This window comes from Oryctolagus cuniculus, chromosome 7 (assembly GCF_051225735.1).
Source record: "Oryctolagus cuniculus isolate XC-2025 breed Fujian yellow rabbit chromosome 7, ASM5122573v1, whole genome shotgun sequence".
NCBI classification, from domain to species: Eukaryota; Metazoa; Chordata; class Mammalia; order Lagomorpha; family Leporidae; genus Oryctolagus; species Oryctolagus cuniculus.
The window spans coordinates 26306496-26324352 of NC_142873.1; the positions used below are offsets into that span (position 1 = coordinate 26306496).

General features: G+C 37.7%; 1 protein-coding gene across 9 annotated transcripts in view; it reads right to left on the reverse strand.

Annotated features, from left to right (window-relative positions):
• SUCO (SUN domain containing ossification factor) overlaps positions 1–17857 on the reverse strand; it is a 123395-nt gene that overhangs the window by 32547 nt on the left and 72991 nt on the right. For all 9 annotated transcript variants that reach the window (XM_089299533.1, XM_070077348.2, XM_051857109.3 and 6 more), the window contains 4 exons: positions 17170–17238; positions 16354–16444; positions 4652–5797; positions 2755–2842 (listed from right to left, as the gene is read on the reverse strand). In XM_089299533.1, the coding sequence (XP_089155659.1) occupies positions 2755–2842; positions 4652–5797; positions 16354–16444; positions 17170–17238 (1394 nt within the window). The remainder of the gene's footprint in view (positions 1–2754; positions 2843–4651; positions 5798–16353; positions 16445–17169; positions 17239–17857) is intronic.

The following is a 17857-nucleotide window of genomic DNA, read 5'->3' on the forward strand; positions in this document are numbered from 1 at the left end:
AGTCCTTGGGCCCCTGCACCCACATGGTAGACAGACCCAGAAGAAGCTCCTGGCTTCAGATCAGATCAGCTCAGCTCCAGCTGTTGCAGCCAATTAGGGAGTAAACCAGAGGATGGAAGACCTCTCTCTCTCTGCCTCTCCTTCCCTGACTTCCAAATAAATAAATAAATAAATCTTTTTAAAAAAAGAAATCTGATTCACATTTGACATGGATGAATTTAAGAATTATAAACACTTAAAAGACAAGCTGTAAATTTAATAAATTGCTATTAATGCTTCTAATCAAGATTTACTTCCATGTTGTTAATGATACAAAAAATACTAAAAATTATTTATGCAAGTCTTTGAGAAACCAGAATTAGAATGTAACATATAAAGCAAAGAAAAATACAGAGGAGGGGAAACCACTATATTACAATTAATGAAGATCTATGGTCATGGGTCAGAAGACTTACTATTGTTAAGATGTCAATTCTCTAATCTGTAAATTTCACACCATACCTACCAAGATTCAAACAGGCTGATTCTGTAGAAACTTACAACATGATTCTAGACTCCTGAAGAAATGCAAAAAGCTAGAATAGCCAAAAAAAATCTTAATAAGGACTTAACACTACCTGACTTTAAGAGCTTCTATAAAGCTACAGCAATCAAAACACTGTAGTATTAGCTTTATGAAAAGGGACAAATATGTCAACAGAATAGAATGGAAACAAAGACCAGAAATAGAACTCATATATCTAAGATCAAGTGATTTTTTAATGAATAGTACCATCCCTCCCCTAAAAGAACTTTGATTCATACTTTGCAACTTATAAAAATTAACTAAACATGGGCCGTTAAAAAACTAAAACTACAAAACTTCTAGAAGGAAATATAGAAAAATCTTTGTAACTCTGCATTAGGCAAAGATTTCATATAGCAATGATAAACTGATAAACTGGGCTTCCACAAATCGAAAGCTTCTGCTCTTCAAAGTACACTGTAAAGTGAACGAGAAAACCAATACTGGACTTAGGAAAAATGCTTCAAAGCATATATGACAAGGAACTTGTATTCAAAGCATGTAAAGAAATCCCAAACTGCAGTAATATAAAAACAAGGGAGAAACTACAATTACAATGTTCAGTGAATATACAGTATGATGTAACTAACTAAACTCTTCATCTGAGGTCTCCACACCTTACTATCCCCTAGACCCAAATAACCTTTTAGAAAACCTAAGTATAAAAAGTCTTCAGGGTGATAACACTTAAGAGTACAATACTGAAATCATTCCCTTAAAATCAACCAGACAGGAAAATTAACATAATCACCAGTCCTAATGCATCAGTATATTGCTCCAGCGAAGAGATAAGAAAAAATAAAATTAAATAAAAAGGTATAAACATCAGACTCCTAGAATGACATAATACTCTGACCTTAGAATCAACCACTAAAGCTTCCTGGTCTGGCTGAAAGGCCTGTGAGAGCATTTCAGGCACAGAAAGCCAAGACTCTGGCAAAAAATATCCTACACGAAGGATCTCTGTGAGTGAGACCCCAGTGGAAAGAAGGGGCCATCAAAGAAGGAGGTACTTTTCTCTGAAGAGAGGAGACTTTCCACTTTGCTTATGGTCTTGTCCAAATACTGGAGTCTCTGGTCAAAAAAGGCTTCCATAGCCTTGGCAGCTCATGGCAAGAGCCTCAGATGATCACTGACGTCATAAATAAATAAAAGTTAATTGTTAAATGCACTTACTCCCCATGTAGAACCTCTGTCGTTAATGAGTTTACTATGCGAATTAACTGCAAAATTTGTTCTCAAACTGTTCTTTATATGTGTATGTAGGTGCAAACGAAATCTTTACTTAGCATAGAGTTGGTGCTCTGTATATAAACTACAAATAAACCATAGTGAAGAATGGGATGGGAGAGGGAATAGGAAGTGGGGTGGGAGTCAGAATGGGAGGGCAGATATGGGGTAAAGAACCACTATATTCCTAAAGTTGTACCTATGAAAAATGTATTCATTAAATAAAAGCTTTAAAAATATTTAAGGGGCTGGTGTTGCAGCATAGTGGGTTAAGCCGCCTCCTGCAGTGCCAGCATCCCATATGGGTGCCAGTTTGAGATCCACCTGCTCCTCCACTCTTATCCAGCTCTCCGTTATGGCCTGGGAAAGCAGTAGAAGATGGTGCAAGTCCTTGGGCCCCTGCACCCACATGGGAGACTCGGAAGAAGTTCCTGGCTCGTGGCATCAGATCAGTGCAGCTCTGGCCATTGCGGCCAATTTGGGAGGAACCAACGGATGGAAGACTTCTCTCTCTCTCTGCTTCTCCTTCTCTCTGTGTGTAACTCTGATTTTCAAATAAATAAATAAATAAACCTTTAAAAAAATTTAAAAGGTGTAAAGATCAAAGAGAAGAAATAAATTTGTTCTTATTTACACTCAACAAGATTATCTACGTGGGATATCACACAGGATTTTGAAGTGTTTAACAAAGTTGTAGAAAAGTTCACTGCACTTCTATACACATACACACCCACACACATGTACTCCAATATAACAACGTTCAAGAAAATTTTGTGCAGAAAAGATAATGATACTAACAAGTTGATGACTTTCCAAACATGACATCACGTAACAGGCTTAATCATCAGCTATCTGGGGAAAAAAATTAACCAATATTTCTTACTCTTTATACCAGTGAGATTCTAAAAGAGTCAGTAGAAATTGATATAAGAGGTAAATAACGGATGAAAAAAACCAACCTGTTCTTCAGCTATTCTTGAAGTATTCTGAAGTTTCACTATTGTTTTATTAAAAGCCTTTTGCATTTCTTCCATTTGTTTTCGGTACCTAAGGAGTGAAAATTGGTTCAAGATAGCTTTAACTTTTTATATATTCACTTAATACTGAAACATACATCTGATTTTTACTGAGATAACTCAATTTTCTTAACTCTTATTCCGGCCTGTGCAACAGACAAACACAAAGGCATAATAAAGAACTATTAGCTATCTCAACGTTAATTTTCTGCATCTTACTGATATATAAAATTTTGTGATTGCTGTGGTTCCCTTGGGGTACAGAGAGCAAGGAGGGAGGGCAGGGAAGCAAGAGCAGATATGAAGGAGCTAAGTGAATATGCATGCACATATGCATACATACATGCACACTCAATATAACAATAAATTATATGTATGAATTTGGAAGAAATCCCCTTTCTATTTAATAGTCCCTAACATCTTATTGTGGCAGTTCAATTTAATAAGTGCTGTTTTAAAAACTCTGGATACCTGGTGCCTACAGGATTACAAAATGTTGGGGGAGAAGTGCTAAGGACAAACACTGGACAAGTAAGGAATTAAGAAAGCAGTTAATGAGTTTTTAAAATGCAAACTGTGGAGGGCCAGAGTTGTGGCACATCCAGTTAAGTCACTTTCTAATGCCAAGCATCCTGACATCCCATACGAGCTCCACTTTGAGTCCCAGATGCTCTGATTCTGATCTAGTTCCCTAGAATGTCCACCTAGAAGGGCAGTGGAGGATGACCCAAGTGCTTGGGCCCCTGCTCAACTATATGGGAGATCTGGAAGGAGTTCTAGGCTCCCAGTTTCCGCCTAGCCTAGCCCTAGCTGTTGCAGCCATTTGGGAAGTGACCAGTGGATGGAAAATCTCTTCTCTCTCCCTCTCTCTCTGTTAACTCTGCCTTTCAAATAAATAAATCTTTAAATAATAAAAAGTTTCAAAAATAAATAAAAATAAAAATGTAACCTGTGCATGGGGACACTGCACAAATGTCCTGGCACTGCCTCTGGCACTTAAGAGCACAAGGATATAAATTAGTAAAACTAGAACTGTAATTCAAAGACCCATATAAAAGAGTGCAAACTGCAAATACTGTCTATCATCCAATTCAGTATACTTTTTGTCTTTAATTATCTACATTCTTCAATGATATTTGACCAAATTCTATTTTGGACTCTAAAGCCTACATACTTTTTCCCCATGAACCCTTTGGGAATCAAACAGAAGTAGCTAAGTTAAGCAACAGAGGAAGGGAGTACAGACAATTCAAACTTATTAAAAGCCTCATAATAAAGATGTTATCTGTTACTAAGTAGTAGTTATAAAATAGTTTTTATAAAAAAGTAATTTTTATTTAAAGATTTAGTTAACTATTTACTTAAAGAGGCAGACTTACAGACAGAGAGAGTGAGAGACAGAGAGAGGTCTTCCATCCGCTGGTTAACTCCCTAAATGGCCGCAACAGCCAGAGCTGGGCCAGTCAAAGCCAGGAGCTTCCTCCAGGCCTCCCACCCGGGTGCAGGGGCCCAAGCACCTGGATCATCTTCTGATCCTAGGACATCAGCAGAGAGCTGGATCAGAAGGGGAGCAGCCAGGACTTGAACCAGCGCCCAAATCAGATTCCAGCACTGCAGGCAGATGCTTAACCCACTGTGCCATAGCACCAACCCCCAAAAAATAATTCTTTAAGACACTGGTCATCATATAAATAGCTTGCTTTCTCTGTCCAGCTAAAATTGTACTCACTACAATTCTATCATAAGATAGTTAAATCATTTCCTCCTGTAATCACAGATCATACAGAGATACTTAACTTACCAGATGAAATGGACTGTGTTAACTCAGAATAAAGCTTACCTTTGGCTAAGCTCCTCCAGATAGCGACCACTGAGAGACATGTTAACTTCTAACGCTTTAATACGATTATTAAGTCTCATAAATACTGACTCCTTTTGGTTTGATCCATGTACAAGATTTCCATTAGCATATCCTAGATCTGTAGAATTTTGTAATTCAGCATAAAAATCTGTGGCTGTCCTCTGTAAGCCTCTCAGAATTGCATCTTCTGGAGACTGTTCTTCTTCTTTTACTTCAGGCAATGAAGAATCCACAACAGGAGTCAAAACTAGCTTTGGTGTGTCAGCTACGTTCATTTTGGCTTCCCCATCTTCACTGTCCTGCACAGTGGCTGTATTCATGGGTGGCACTACTGTTTCAGTTAGTTTTGTGATAATCTGCACAGAGCTCATGTCTTCGTTCACAATATTATCCATCATCTCATGAACCTTTGTTTCAAAGATAACAGATGGCTTCTCCAAAGAACTAAAGCTCTCAGACTTTTTTTCTATTTCATTATCAACCTCAACAGAACTTTCTTGAGGAATCACTTGGGATGGTATATGTTCTGTCTCATGTTTAACAGACATAGACACTTCTATTTTAGATAATGGATTGATTTCTGGAGTAATATCCAAGAGAAGAGACTGAGAAAGAGTTTGAGGATGGCTTGGTTCAAGTTCTATTGCATCTACAGTGTGATTCATCAAATCAGCTTGGTGCATATTACTTAAGTCACCAAGAACAATAGTTTCAGCTTCCTTGTCCACACTCTTACGGTCCAACTCTCCACTCAGTGGGTGCAATACTGAAACATCTACTGTTTCTGCAGGAAACAGTAACTGTGGTTGAGCTAAATCTTTTCCTTTACTCACAGCAATTCTGCTGCGCTGCCGATAACGAGCAATTCTAACTGAACACCATCGATAAATGTATTCTGAAAAACTAGAAATACAACAAATTGTGGTCAGTTCACTGCAAAATATCTGTGTCTCTGACTCAAACCACGGTGATGATTCATCTTCTTGTTCACCACTGCCCAGAAGAGTCACTGTCGATGGACTTGCCTCCTCTTCTTCCTCTTGAACTAACTGTACAATGGGACTCTCTTTTGGAGTATCCGGTGATGATGGCTCTGTGTCCTGTATAGCTTCAGTGGTTATGTACCTAGAAATAAAGACAATTATAAGTCTCTTCAAGAAGACATCAAAAATTAAAATATATTTAAGGAAAATCAATATATATAAGAAAAAAGGGCTAGAAATAAAGAAGAAAAACATTTGTGGATGAAATAAATTTTCATTATAATTATAAAAACAAATATTGCTCAGAAATGGTAACAGAAATACCACTTATATGTGACCCGCCAAATAACTCACAGGACATTTATCATTTCATACTATTAGTCTTTGTTTTAGAATTATTTGTAAACGAGTATTTCCATTCACTGAAGTATACTGCATCTTTCCTCCCATAGTTGTTCACTAAATAGGTCTCATCACTTTGCTACAGATCAGAAATGATGATGCTCAAGAGCAATAACTAGAATCCAGGACTCTTTACATACTTATGAATGCACTATGTGACTGAATATCCTATCTCCAAATAATAGCTAGCTTTCTCAAAGATAATTTCCCTGTGAATGACTTAGGGATTCCAACATGGCATTATATTTATACACACATATATACACACACACACACACACACAGATTATCTGCTTAAGGAAGAAGAAAAATATCCCTTCCTCAAAATAATCTTAATACAAGGAGTTTTCAAAATGTTCATCAAAAATGTATATTATAGGGATGGTACTGTGGTATAGTAGGCTAAACCTTTTCCTTTCTACACTCACATCCGATATGAGTGCCAGTTTGTGTCCCAGCTGTTCCTCTACTGATTCAGCTCTCTGATATGGCCTGGGAAAGCAGTGGAAGATGGCCCAAGTGCTTGGGCCCCTGCACCAAAGTGGGAGACCCGGAAGAAGCTCCTGGCTCCTGGTTCAACACAGCTCTGGCTGTTGTGGCCATTTGGGAACTAAACCAGCAGATGGAAGACCTTCCTCTCTGCCTCTCCCTCTCTCTGTAACTGTCTCTCAAATAAATAAATAATTTTTTAAAAATACATGTTATGAAAAAACTATTCATGGAATTAAAATCAATCTTGCAACAAAATAAACATCTTCTAATTCCACTTTCAAACTTGAAGTACACTTATATACTCTGGGTTAATTTTCTGTTACTAAAAGCCAAATATTTAATCACTTTAAACAAATTCTGGCTTATTATAAATAGACAGTGCCATTAGATTTATTCTATCTTTGTGTTCTGGTGTAAGTATATAGTATAGAAGAGAATGGAGGGCTGAAGTTTCCAGGAAGTATTGTAAATCACAATACCTACTGTTCCTTCCAAAATAAATATAATTGATTTCTGGATATAGCCTTAACCACAAAAGGTATACAATCTGAAAATGTAAGGTAATTTTAGTAAAAAGAAGAATTATCTTCATATACAAATACTCCTACTCAAAAATTACGAGGAATGCCATGCCAGGAAATGTCTTCAAGGAAACACTAATGTTACAATAGCAAAGGTAGAATAAGTCAATATAAAATAGACAATTTCCAGAAGGTGAATTTTAACTTGGGTCACAGTGAAATAGTAAATGGTTAAATGGACCAATCTAAAACATTAGACTACCCTTCTTTAAGCAGAAAAGAGATAGTCTCTAAAAACATTTCTTATATATTTAGGTGGCATATTACTTCTTATCTAAAAAAATAAATTGTGACAGTAAGAAGGATCCAAAGGGGAGAGAGAAAAACCAAATTGAATTTAGTAAAAAGTAAGCTATATACCATATATATATATACTCTAAACCAAGCTGCACTTAAAAAGACAAACTCACTCAAATTTGGAAAAGAAAGTAAATCAGCTTAATAACTTTAAAACTTACATCTACCGAGAGGCTGGAAGATGGCGGAATAGAGAGGGAGGGAGCACAGCGAAGGTCCACTAAGGGAAGGTTCAAAGAGGGACCAGAATTTGTAGTTTTTAAGCCCTTCCTGAAACTGGGGAGACAGGGTGGACACGCGAGGAGGACGCGGACGCCTGAGACTCAGGACACCAGCAGGAGCGTGTACGCACCAGCGCTGGAAGCCGAGGTGAGACGGGGCACTCGCCCAGCACCGCGGCACAGCTGCCGCCGCCCCTCCCCCAACGCACGCTGGGATGGACACTGAGACATGCACGACTCAGTCGGGGAGGAAATAGAAAACGGAACAGAGTGAGTGGCGCCTGCAGAGAGAGTGCACGATTCAGGGATACTAATTGAGAGACTGAGTAAGCCAGTATCTCTTGGCACCTCCCCGGAGCTCCAGCGGGCGGGAAGCAGCCATTTTGTTTGTTTACATTTGGGCTTAAAGGAGAACTGTCTTTGCCTCCACACTAACCTTCGGAGGCAGAGCCCAAAGGTGGAGCTGAGGGTGCTCGAGGGAGGGCAGCCCAAAGCCCTGAGACCCAACTACTCAAGTTACAATAAAAAAAAAAAAAAAAAAAACCTGAATAGCGCCTCCTGGTGGGGAAAAAGCACAGGATCCAGAGCTGCAGTGGGCAGAGAGCAGCCATCCTGTCTGTTTCCCTGCGGGCTGTGTTGAGCAGCCTGATTACACTGGATATTGGTAGAGACTCACAGCAGCCTATAGTAGAGGGAAATCAACCCGAAAAATCACCCAGACGGAATGCCAAAAAACAAAACAAAAAACCAAAAAAACATGGAAGATCATATAAATTTGCCAATGGAGCAGGCTAAACCAACCATAACAGAGGCAGAAGAAGAAGAAGTTGAAAACATGCCAGAAAAAGAATTCAGAAAATTAATAATCAGAATACTTAGAAATAATGAGAAACAGTGTCAAGAGCTGAATGAAAAACAAGCCCAAGGATTAGAGATCTTAAAGAGAAGCCAGAATGAGATACTAGAACTGAAAAACTCAATTGACCATATAAAAAACACCGTGGAATCCCTTGGAAATCGAACAGATGAAATAGAAGACCTAATATCAGAATTCGAAGACAAACTTCCAGAAATAATACAGTCAGTTCAATCACAGGAAGAAGAAATTAAAAAATTAAAAAACACGGTCGGAGACCTACAAGATTCAATCAAACAGTGTAATGTTCGGATAATAGGAGTCCCTGAGGGGGTGGAAAGAGAGAATGGATTAGAAGGTGTCTTCAACGAAATAATATCAGAAAACTTTAAACAAAGGCAGCTGGATAACAACACACAAATACAACAGATAGCCAGGACTCCGAACAGAGTAGACCAGAAGAGAAATTCACCACGACACATTGTGGCAACACTCAGTTCAGTGACACACAAAGAACAAATCCTAAAATGTGCCAGAGAAAAGCGACAAATCACATTCAGGGGTAAGTCATCAGACTCACCCCAGACTTCTCCTCGCAAACACTACAGGCAAGGAGACAATGGCATGATATATTTCAAGTTTTAAAAGACAAACAATGCCAACCTAGAATACTATATCCTGCAAAGCTATCATTTATGAATGAAGGGGAAATAAAGATCTTCCACGACAAACAGAAACTGAAAGAATTTGTATCCACGCGTCCAACCCTACAACACTTGCTCAAAGGCGTGCTGCACACAGAAATACCAAAACAAGAACTTCACTGCAAAAAAAAAGCAAACGGTAGAGTAACCCACAAAGTTCAAAATACATAAACAGCTCGTTTCAGGAAACATGAAGGGGAAAAGACAGTACTTAACAGTAATCACATTGAATGTGAATGGTCTTAATTCCACGACAAAGAGACATAGAGACTAGCTGATTGGATAAAAAAAGAGAATCCAACTATATGCTGCCTTCAGGAGACACACCTCATCAGCAAAGATGCACGCAGACTGAAAGTGAAAGGATGGAAAAAGATACTCCAAGCTAATGGAAATCAAAAAAGAGCTGGTGTGGCCATCCTAATATCAGACAAAATAGACTTTAACATAAAAACTATTAAAAGAGACAGAGAAGGGCACTATATAATAATTAAAGGATCTATCCAACAGGAAGACATTACTATTATAAATGTATATGCACCTAATTACAGGGCGCCTGGCTACCTGAAAGAATTACTAAAGGATTTAAAGGGAGATATAGACTCAAATACAATAGTAACAGGGGACTTCAACACCCCACTCTTACCAATGGACAGATCAACCAGACAGAAATTCAACAAGGAAACAACTGAGCTAATTGACACCATAGACCAAATAGACCCAATAGATATCTTCAGAACCTTCCACCCCACAGACAAAGAGTTCACGTATTTCTCCCCAGTACATGGAACATTCTCTAGGATTGACCATATACTAGGCCATAAAGGGAGCCTCAACAAATTCAAAAAAATTGAAACTATACCATGCAGCTTCTCAGACCATAGAGCAGTGAAATTTGAAATCAACAACCCAAGAATCTCTACACCATATGCAAATATATGGAGAATGGACAACATGATCCTAAATGAACAGTGGGTCATCGAAGAAATTAAAAGAGAAATCAAAAGATTTCTAGAAACAAATGAAAATCATAACACAACCTATCAAAACCTGTGGGACACAGCAAAAGCAGTGCTAAGAGGAAAGTTTATAGCAATTAGTGCCTACATCAAGAAGCTGGAAAGGAACCAAACAAATGAACTCTCCATGCACCTCAAGGATCTAGAAAAACAGCAGCAAATCAAGCCCAAATCCAAAAGGAGGAAAGAAATACTAAAGATCAGAGAAAAAATAAACAGAATTGAAACCAAAAAAACAATACAAAAGATCAACAAAACCAGGAGCTGGTTCTTTGAAAAAATAAACAAAATCGACACACCATTGGCCCAACTAACCAAAAAAAGGAGAGAGAAGACCCAAATCTGTAAAATCAAAGATAGTAATGGAAATGTAACAACAGACACAACAGAAATAGAAAGAATCATCAGAAACTACTACAAAGAGATGTATGCTAACAAACTGGGGAACCTGGAAGAAATGGATAGATTCCTGGACAAATACAACCTTCCTAAACTGAGCCGTGAAGATATAGAAAATCTAAACAGACCCATAACCATGGAAGAAATTGAATCAGTAATAAACGCACTACCGAAAAAGAAGAGCCCAGGACCGGATGGCTTCACTGCCGAATTTTACCAGGCATTTAGAGAACAACTAACCCCAGTTCTTCTCAAATTATTCCAAACGATTGAAAGAGAAGGAATCCTCCCAAATTCCTTCTACGAAGCCAATATCACCTTAATTCCTAAGCCCGGAAAAGACACAGCAGAGAAAGAAAACTACAGACCTATCTCCCTGATGAACATAGATGCAAAAATACTCAATAAAATTCTGGCAAACCGAATCCAACTACACATCAGAAAGATCATTCACCCAGACCAAGTGGGATTTATCCCTGGTATGCAGGGATGGTTCAACATTCGAAAGTCAATCAACGTAATCCATCACATTAACAAATTGAGAAACAAAAATCATATGGTTACCTCAATAGATGCAGAGAAAGCATTTGACAAAATACAACACCCCTTCATGATGAAAACCCTAAGCAAATTGGGGTTAGAAGGAACATTCCTCAACACAATTAAGGCAATCTATGATAAACCAAAGGCCAGCATCATATTGAATGGGGAAAAGTTGGAGGCATTTCCATTGAGAACTGGCACCAGACAGGGATGCCCACTCTCACCATTGCTATTCAATATAGTCTTAGAAGTGTTAGCCACAGCCATCAGGCAAGAAAAAGAAATTAAAGGGATACAAATGGGAAAGGAGGAAGTTAAACTATCCCTGTTTGCAGATGACATGATACTATATATAGAGGACCCAATAAACTCCTATAAGAGACTACCGGAACTCATAGAAGAGTTTGGTAAAGTAGCAGGATACAAAGTCAATGCTCAGAAATCAACAGCCTTTGTATACACAGACAATGCCAGGGCCGGCCGAGGAAGAACTACTAAGATCAATCCCATTCACAATAGCCACAAAAACAAAGTACCCTGGAATAAATTTAACCAAGGAGGTCAAAGACCTCTATGATGAAAATTACAAAACACTAAAGAAAGAAATAGAAGACGACACAAAAAAATGGAAAAACCTGCCATGCTCATGGATTGGAAGAATCAATATCATCAAAATGTCCATTCTCCCAAAAGCAATTTACAAGTTCAATGCAATACCAATCAAAATACCAAAGCCATTCTTCAAAGACCTAGAAAAAACGATGCTGAAATTCATATGGAGAAACAGGAGACCCAGAATAGCTAAAGCAATCCTTTACAATAAAAACAAGGCCGGAGGCATCACAATTCCAGACTTCAAGGCATACTACAGGGCAGTTATAATCAAAACAGCCTGGTACTGGTACAAAAACAGATGGATAGACCAATGGAACAGAATAGAAACACCGGAGATCAACCCAAACATCTATAACCAACTCATATTTGACAAAGGACCTAAAACCAACCCCTGGAACAAGGACAGCCTCTTCAACAAATGGTGCTGGGAAAACTGGATGTCCACATGCCGCAGTATGAAGCAAGACCCCTACCTTACACCTTATACAAAAATCCACTCAACATGGATCAAAGAACTAGAGATGCGCCACGACACCATGAAACTAATTGAGAGCATAGGGGAAACGCTTCAAGATATCGGAACAGGCGAAGAATTCCTGGAGAAGACCCCACAGGCACGGGTAATCAAAGATAAAATAAACAAATGGGATTACCTAAAATTGAAGAGTTTCTTAACAGCAAAGGAAACAGTCAGGAAAGCGAAGAGGCAACCAACAGAATGGGAGACGTTATTCGCAAACCACACAACAGATAAAGGATTAACAACTAGAATCTACACAATGATCAAAAAACACCACAGAATCAAAACAAACAACCCAATAAAAAAATGGGCCAAGGACCTTAACAGACATTTTTCAAAAGAGGAAATCCAAATGGCCAACAGGCACATGAAAAAATGCTCAGGATCCCTAGCCATCAGGGAAATGCAGATCAAAACCACAATGAGATACCACCTCACTCCGGTTAGATTGGCTTACATACAGAAATCAACCAACAACAGATGCTGGCGAGGATGTGGAGAAAAAGGGACACTAATCCACTGTTGGTGGGAATGCAAGCTGGTAAAGCCACTATGGAAGACAGTCTGGAGAATCCTCAGAAACATGAATATAGCACTATCACAGGACCCAGCCATCCCACTCCTTGGAATATACCCAAATGGAATTCAAGGGGTGAAAAAAGCCATTTGCACCTCAATATTTGTTGCAGCTCAATTCACAATAGCTAAGACATGGAATCAACCTAAATGTCCATCAACGGATGACTGGATAAAGAAACTATGGGATATGTACTCTATGGAACACTATACAGCAGTAAAAAACAATGAAATCCGGGCATTCACAACAAAAAGGAGGAAGCTGGAAAACATGATGCTGAGTGAAATAAGCCAGTCCAAAAGGGACAAATATCACCTGTTCTCCCTGTTCGATGGCAACTAAACGAGCACCTAAAATGATACCCATTGAAGTGAAATGGACACTATGAGAGACAATGACATGAGCAGCCCTTGTCTAGACTGTTGAGGAAAAACTTACTATTTTGTTCCTTTAGTATTTTTGTTGTTGTTGTTGTTGCTCGGTATGCTCTACACAAGACCACTGGTTGAACTCTGCAATCAATGCACAACCATTCTTAAGCGTTTAAAAATTAATAGGAAATTGATCTCTGTGGAACATGGGAGTGGGAATAAGAGAGGGAGGAGATATATAGGATGGCACATACTCACTCAGACCTACCTCCAATGGTGGAACTGGAAATGTGCCAGGGGATTTCAACTCAATCTTACCAAGGAGGCAGGTACCAATGCCAGCACACTTGGTAAAGTGACAAATATAAATACACAACTGATCCAAAAGATAGGGTAAGTGTCGAAGAGATTACACAAATAAGACCAGTGTAAGCAAATAATGAAAGATAGAATCAAAAGGGTTGAGAATGATCCTGCGGGGGAAGCAGGACACACAGCAGACTCATAGAATGGCAAATGCCCAAAACAGCACTCCTGCCTCAGAATCAACCCTTGGGACATTCGGATCTGACTAAAAGGTCCATGAGAGTCTCGCAGGCATGGAAAGTCATGACACGGTGGCAAAAAACAATCTAAATGAAGGATCGTGGTGAACAACACCCCAGCAGAAGGATCAGGCCATCAAGGAGAGAGGCGCCTTTCTCTGAAGGGAGGAAGGAACCTCCACTGTGATATGGCCTTGACTAAACAAATTCAGAGTTGGTGAACTCAAAGGGCTTCCATAGCCTAGACAGCTCATAGCAAGAGTCTCGGGTGATTGCTGACGTCATAAATAAGAGTGCCAATTGTTATATCAACAACGGGAGTCACTGGGTTCATGCTCCCCACGCAGGATCTCTGTCCTTAATATGTTTATCTATGAAACTCAAAAACAACACTACTAGTCGAACAATACCCTATACCTGGTTCGGTTGTGTGAGTGCAACCTGTTGAAATCCCTGCTTAGTATATACTAAATTGATCTTCGGTATATGAAGGTAATTGAAAATGAAACGTGATGAAGGGCGGGATGGGAGAGGAAGTGGGTGAGGGGAGGGCCACAGGAGGAAGGGAGGTCGGGGGAAGCCACAATAATACAAAAGATGCATTTTATATTCTACCTAAAACTATTGGTTGAGCTCTGTAATTAATACACAATTACTCTTAGGTGTTTAATCAATGCTATAACTAGTACTCAAATAGTATTTTACACTTTGTGTTTCTGTGTGGGAGCAAAATGTGGAAATCTTTACTTAACATACACTAAATTGATCTTCTGTATATAAAGATAATTGAAAATTAATCGTGATGTGAAGGGGAAGGGGGAGAGGGAGTGGGAGAGGGGAGCGTTGTGGATGGGAGGGAAGACACGGGGGGGGGGGGGGGAGGCTATTGTGGTCCATAAGCTGTACTTTGAAAATTTATGCTCATTAAATAAATTAAAAAAAAAAAAACTTACATCTACCATAGATTTTTATTTTCACGGGACTACTATATAGTCACTAAAAATAATTTAAGACAAATAAACACAAAGGGATATTAAGTAAAAAAGATTAAGCAGGTTCCGGTGCTGTGGTGCAGCAGGTAAAGCCACCACCTGTGACACCCGTATCCCATATGAGCACCAGTTCATGTCCTGGCTGCTCCACTTCTGATCCAGCTCCCTGCTAATGTATCTGGAAAAGCAGCAGAAGACGGTCCAGGTCCTTGGGCCCCCGCACCCACGTGGGAAACCCAGAAGAAGCTCCTGGCTCCTGGCTGTGGATCAGTCCAGCTTGGGTCATTGCAGCCATTTGGGGAGTGAATCAGAGACAGAAGATTTCTCTGTCTCTGTCTCTGTCTCTCTCTCTGTGTAACTTTACCTTTCAAATAAATAAATAAATCTTTAAAAAAAGAGAGAGAGTAAGCCAAAATATCTCTTAAAAACTGACATGGAAAAGTAAAAACTGTTACATTAGCCTGTTAACAAACAGTCAAATCTATAGATGCATGTGTATACTAATACATGTAAAAATGCAGTTAGTGTTACTTAGTTTGGAAAACCAAGATATATCATGTGTTGTTCACTGAATAAGCCAAGATAACAAAGCTAGGAATAGCAATCCCAGCTACATATAATTAGACACACTCAGAATGTCTCTATTCCTAATAGATTTCCTAGGTCCTTCTAGGAATCAAAGACCATATTTTCTCTGTAATCACCCAATAAATACCTTTAGTCACATTTGACATTAACACACAAGAACATAGATTTCTTACCACACCCTTCAAAGAACAAAACTTTCAGAATAGTACTTCAGAAATACAGTTGAAATCATATTCCTTGCAAGTATTATTATGTTATCTTAACTATTTCAAATTCAATGATCTTATCCTCTTAAATCAGTTTTCTAATAGAGAAAGGGTCTTCAAAGTTTTACAGAATATATTTGATACATAAATTAAATCTTTAATAACTGTACCCAATTATCCAAAACATAAAGAACTTTTTATTTATTATGGCTAAGAAGAAGTACCCCCAAAAAGGTAATTATCTCCTACAGAAAAAATAAAAAGGGGTGGTTACTGTTATCTGTATATACACCCCTGCCCAAACTGCCACATTGTAAAATGGAGAAACAACTATATGATCCAATTTAAGAAATGGAACACGGTATTTGCTGTGTGACAAGAATTACTGCTCTTCAAGTATTTCAGGTATCCTTTGTAATTTTCTAGAGACACCAAAGATATACAATAAATGCATTTAAACTTCATAAAACCCAGCCACTAAAATTTGTCCATCAGTCAAATCAATTATCTGAACAAGGTATTGTGAATGATCAAAGTAATATATGACATCAAAACAAATGTCTGTTCTAGAATGAAGTATATTTCATGCACACATATACACCAATGAGAAGCAAGTCAAAGATGTTCTAAGTGACTGCAGAATGTCTGTTCTATGGTTCAAAGCTCCCTACAGATAGTCATTTCATACACAAATTACAAGTTCCTTTTTTTTTGTACTAGTATACTTAACTTCCACTTTAATAGAACTCTATTTAATATCACAGAACTTACTCAGGTGACGGAACAGGAGTTGAAACAGGAGTTGATTCAGGCATTTTAGGTGCAGTTGTGGTGGTGGCATTCTCAGATACACTTTTATTTCCTATTTTAAGAAAGATGCCCATATTGAGTTCAAGTTTTTAAAAGCTATACCATGAAAATATCTTACTATAACAAATAAAGATCTTTCGTTTCTCAAGGGAGAAGGAAAAACTGAAGTAAGCTTGCTACTGTAGCCTTTTTTTCCCAAAGTTCTTTTAGAAAGAAATGGATCATATAAGATTACAACTACAAGTAACACATATTATCTGCCAACTTCTCAGATAATTAAAACATATCATATGACAATAAATTCTGTGTAATCTTATATGATAAATATGCCTAGAAAGACACCTAAAAGAGTTATTCAAGAGGAGACAAATGTGTCATTTTAAAGTTTACACTTGGAACTAAGCATTTTTTTTAACAAAAAGGCAAAACTGTTTCTCTTTGCTAATAATATTCTTATTTGCTATTCTTTAAAGACAAAATGGCTTTCTAAGCTGATTAACTATTTGATACATAAAAGGAAAGCAAATGAAGTACACTATTTGGGCATCAAAACTTCTAGGTAAGTGATAAAATCATTATTACTGCTCAGAAGAATTGGAAAACAAACTAATTTTATGTACACAAAATTTCTTCATGAAAAAAGGTAGGTTCTTTTTGGATCATTTATTTACTTCTGAGTGAAAAATCCAGATTTTCCTGACTTATTATTTGATTTTTCCTAACTAGAAGAACCCCTGGAATACCAATTATTTAAAAGACTCATAAAATGATAGGTACCTTCTGTCAAGTCTTCAGTTTTTGCTCCCAGAATATTAGCAGCAATATTCACCATATTTAGAATGGCATCTAAAACAAAATTCAATCAGAAAAAAAAAAAAACAATACACCTAAGTATTTTCATATAAATTAATACCAGATAGTCAAAAAAACATTTATAATGGTCTTTTTGCATTTTTTTGACTAGTTACTTTTTTATCTATCTTAATACTTAAGTCAAATATAGGACACAAAAAATTTCAGCCAAAAATATAAAGCGTAAATCTGAATTCTTATATCCAGAAGGAATTATAAATTTAAATATACTTTTGATTGCAAAGCTACCCTAAAACTGTTAATGAGACAGTCTTCATCACATTACAAAATTCAAGTATAATTCAACATATAGCTCTACTGGGTCAGCAAACAAATGTGATGATCAAAATTCTTATTTTTCAGAAAAGCTTATTTTTCTTTAAAAAGCTACTATAGTTTAAAACAAAAATTAAAAAAGAGCTTGAAAATACAAAAGCTTTCCCAAATGGGTGATGCTCACAGGTATAAACAAAGGAAAGAAATTATTATCCAATGAAAAGTAGTAAAACGTTCTTGTTTTAAACTATTAAAATACAATATTAATTAATAACACAGATTCCAAATTGACACTGCACAGAAACAAGTTTCTCTGGTGACTTTCAAAAACTCACTG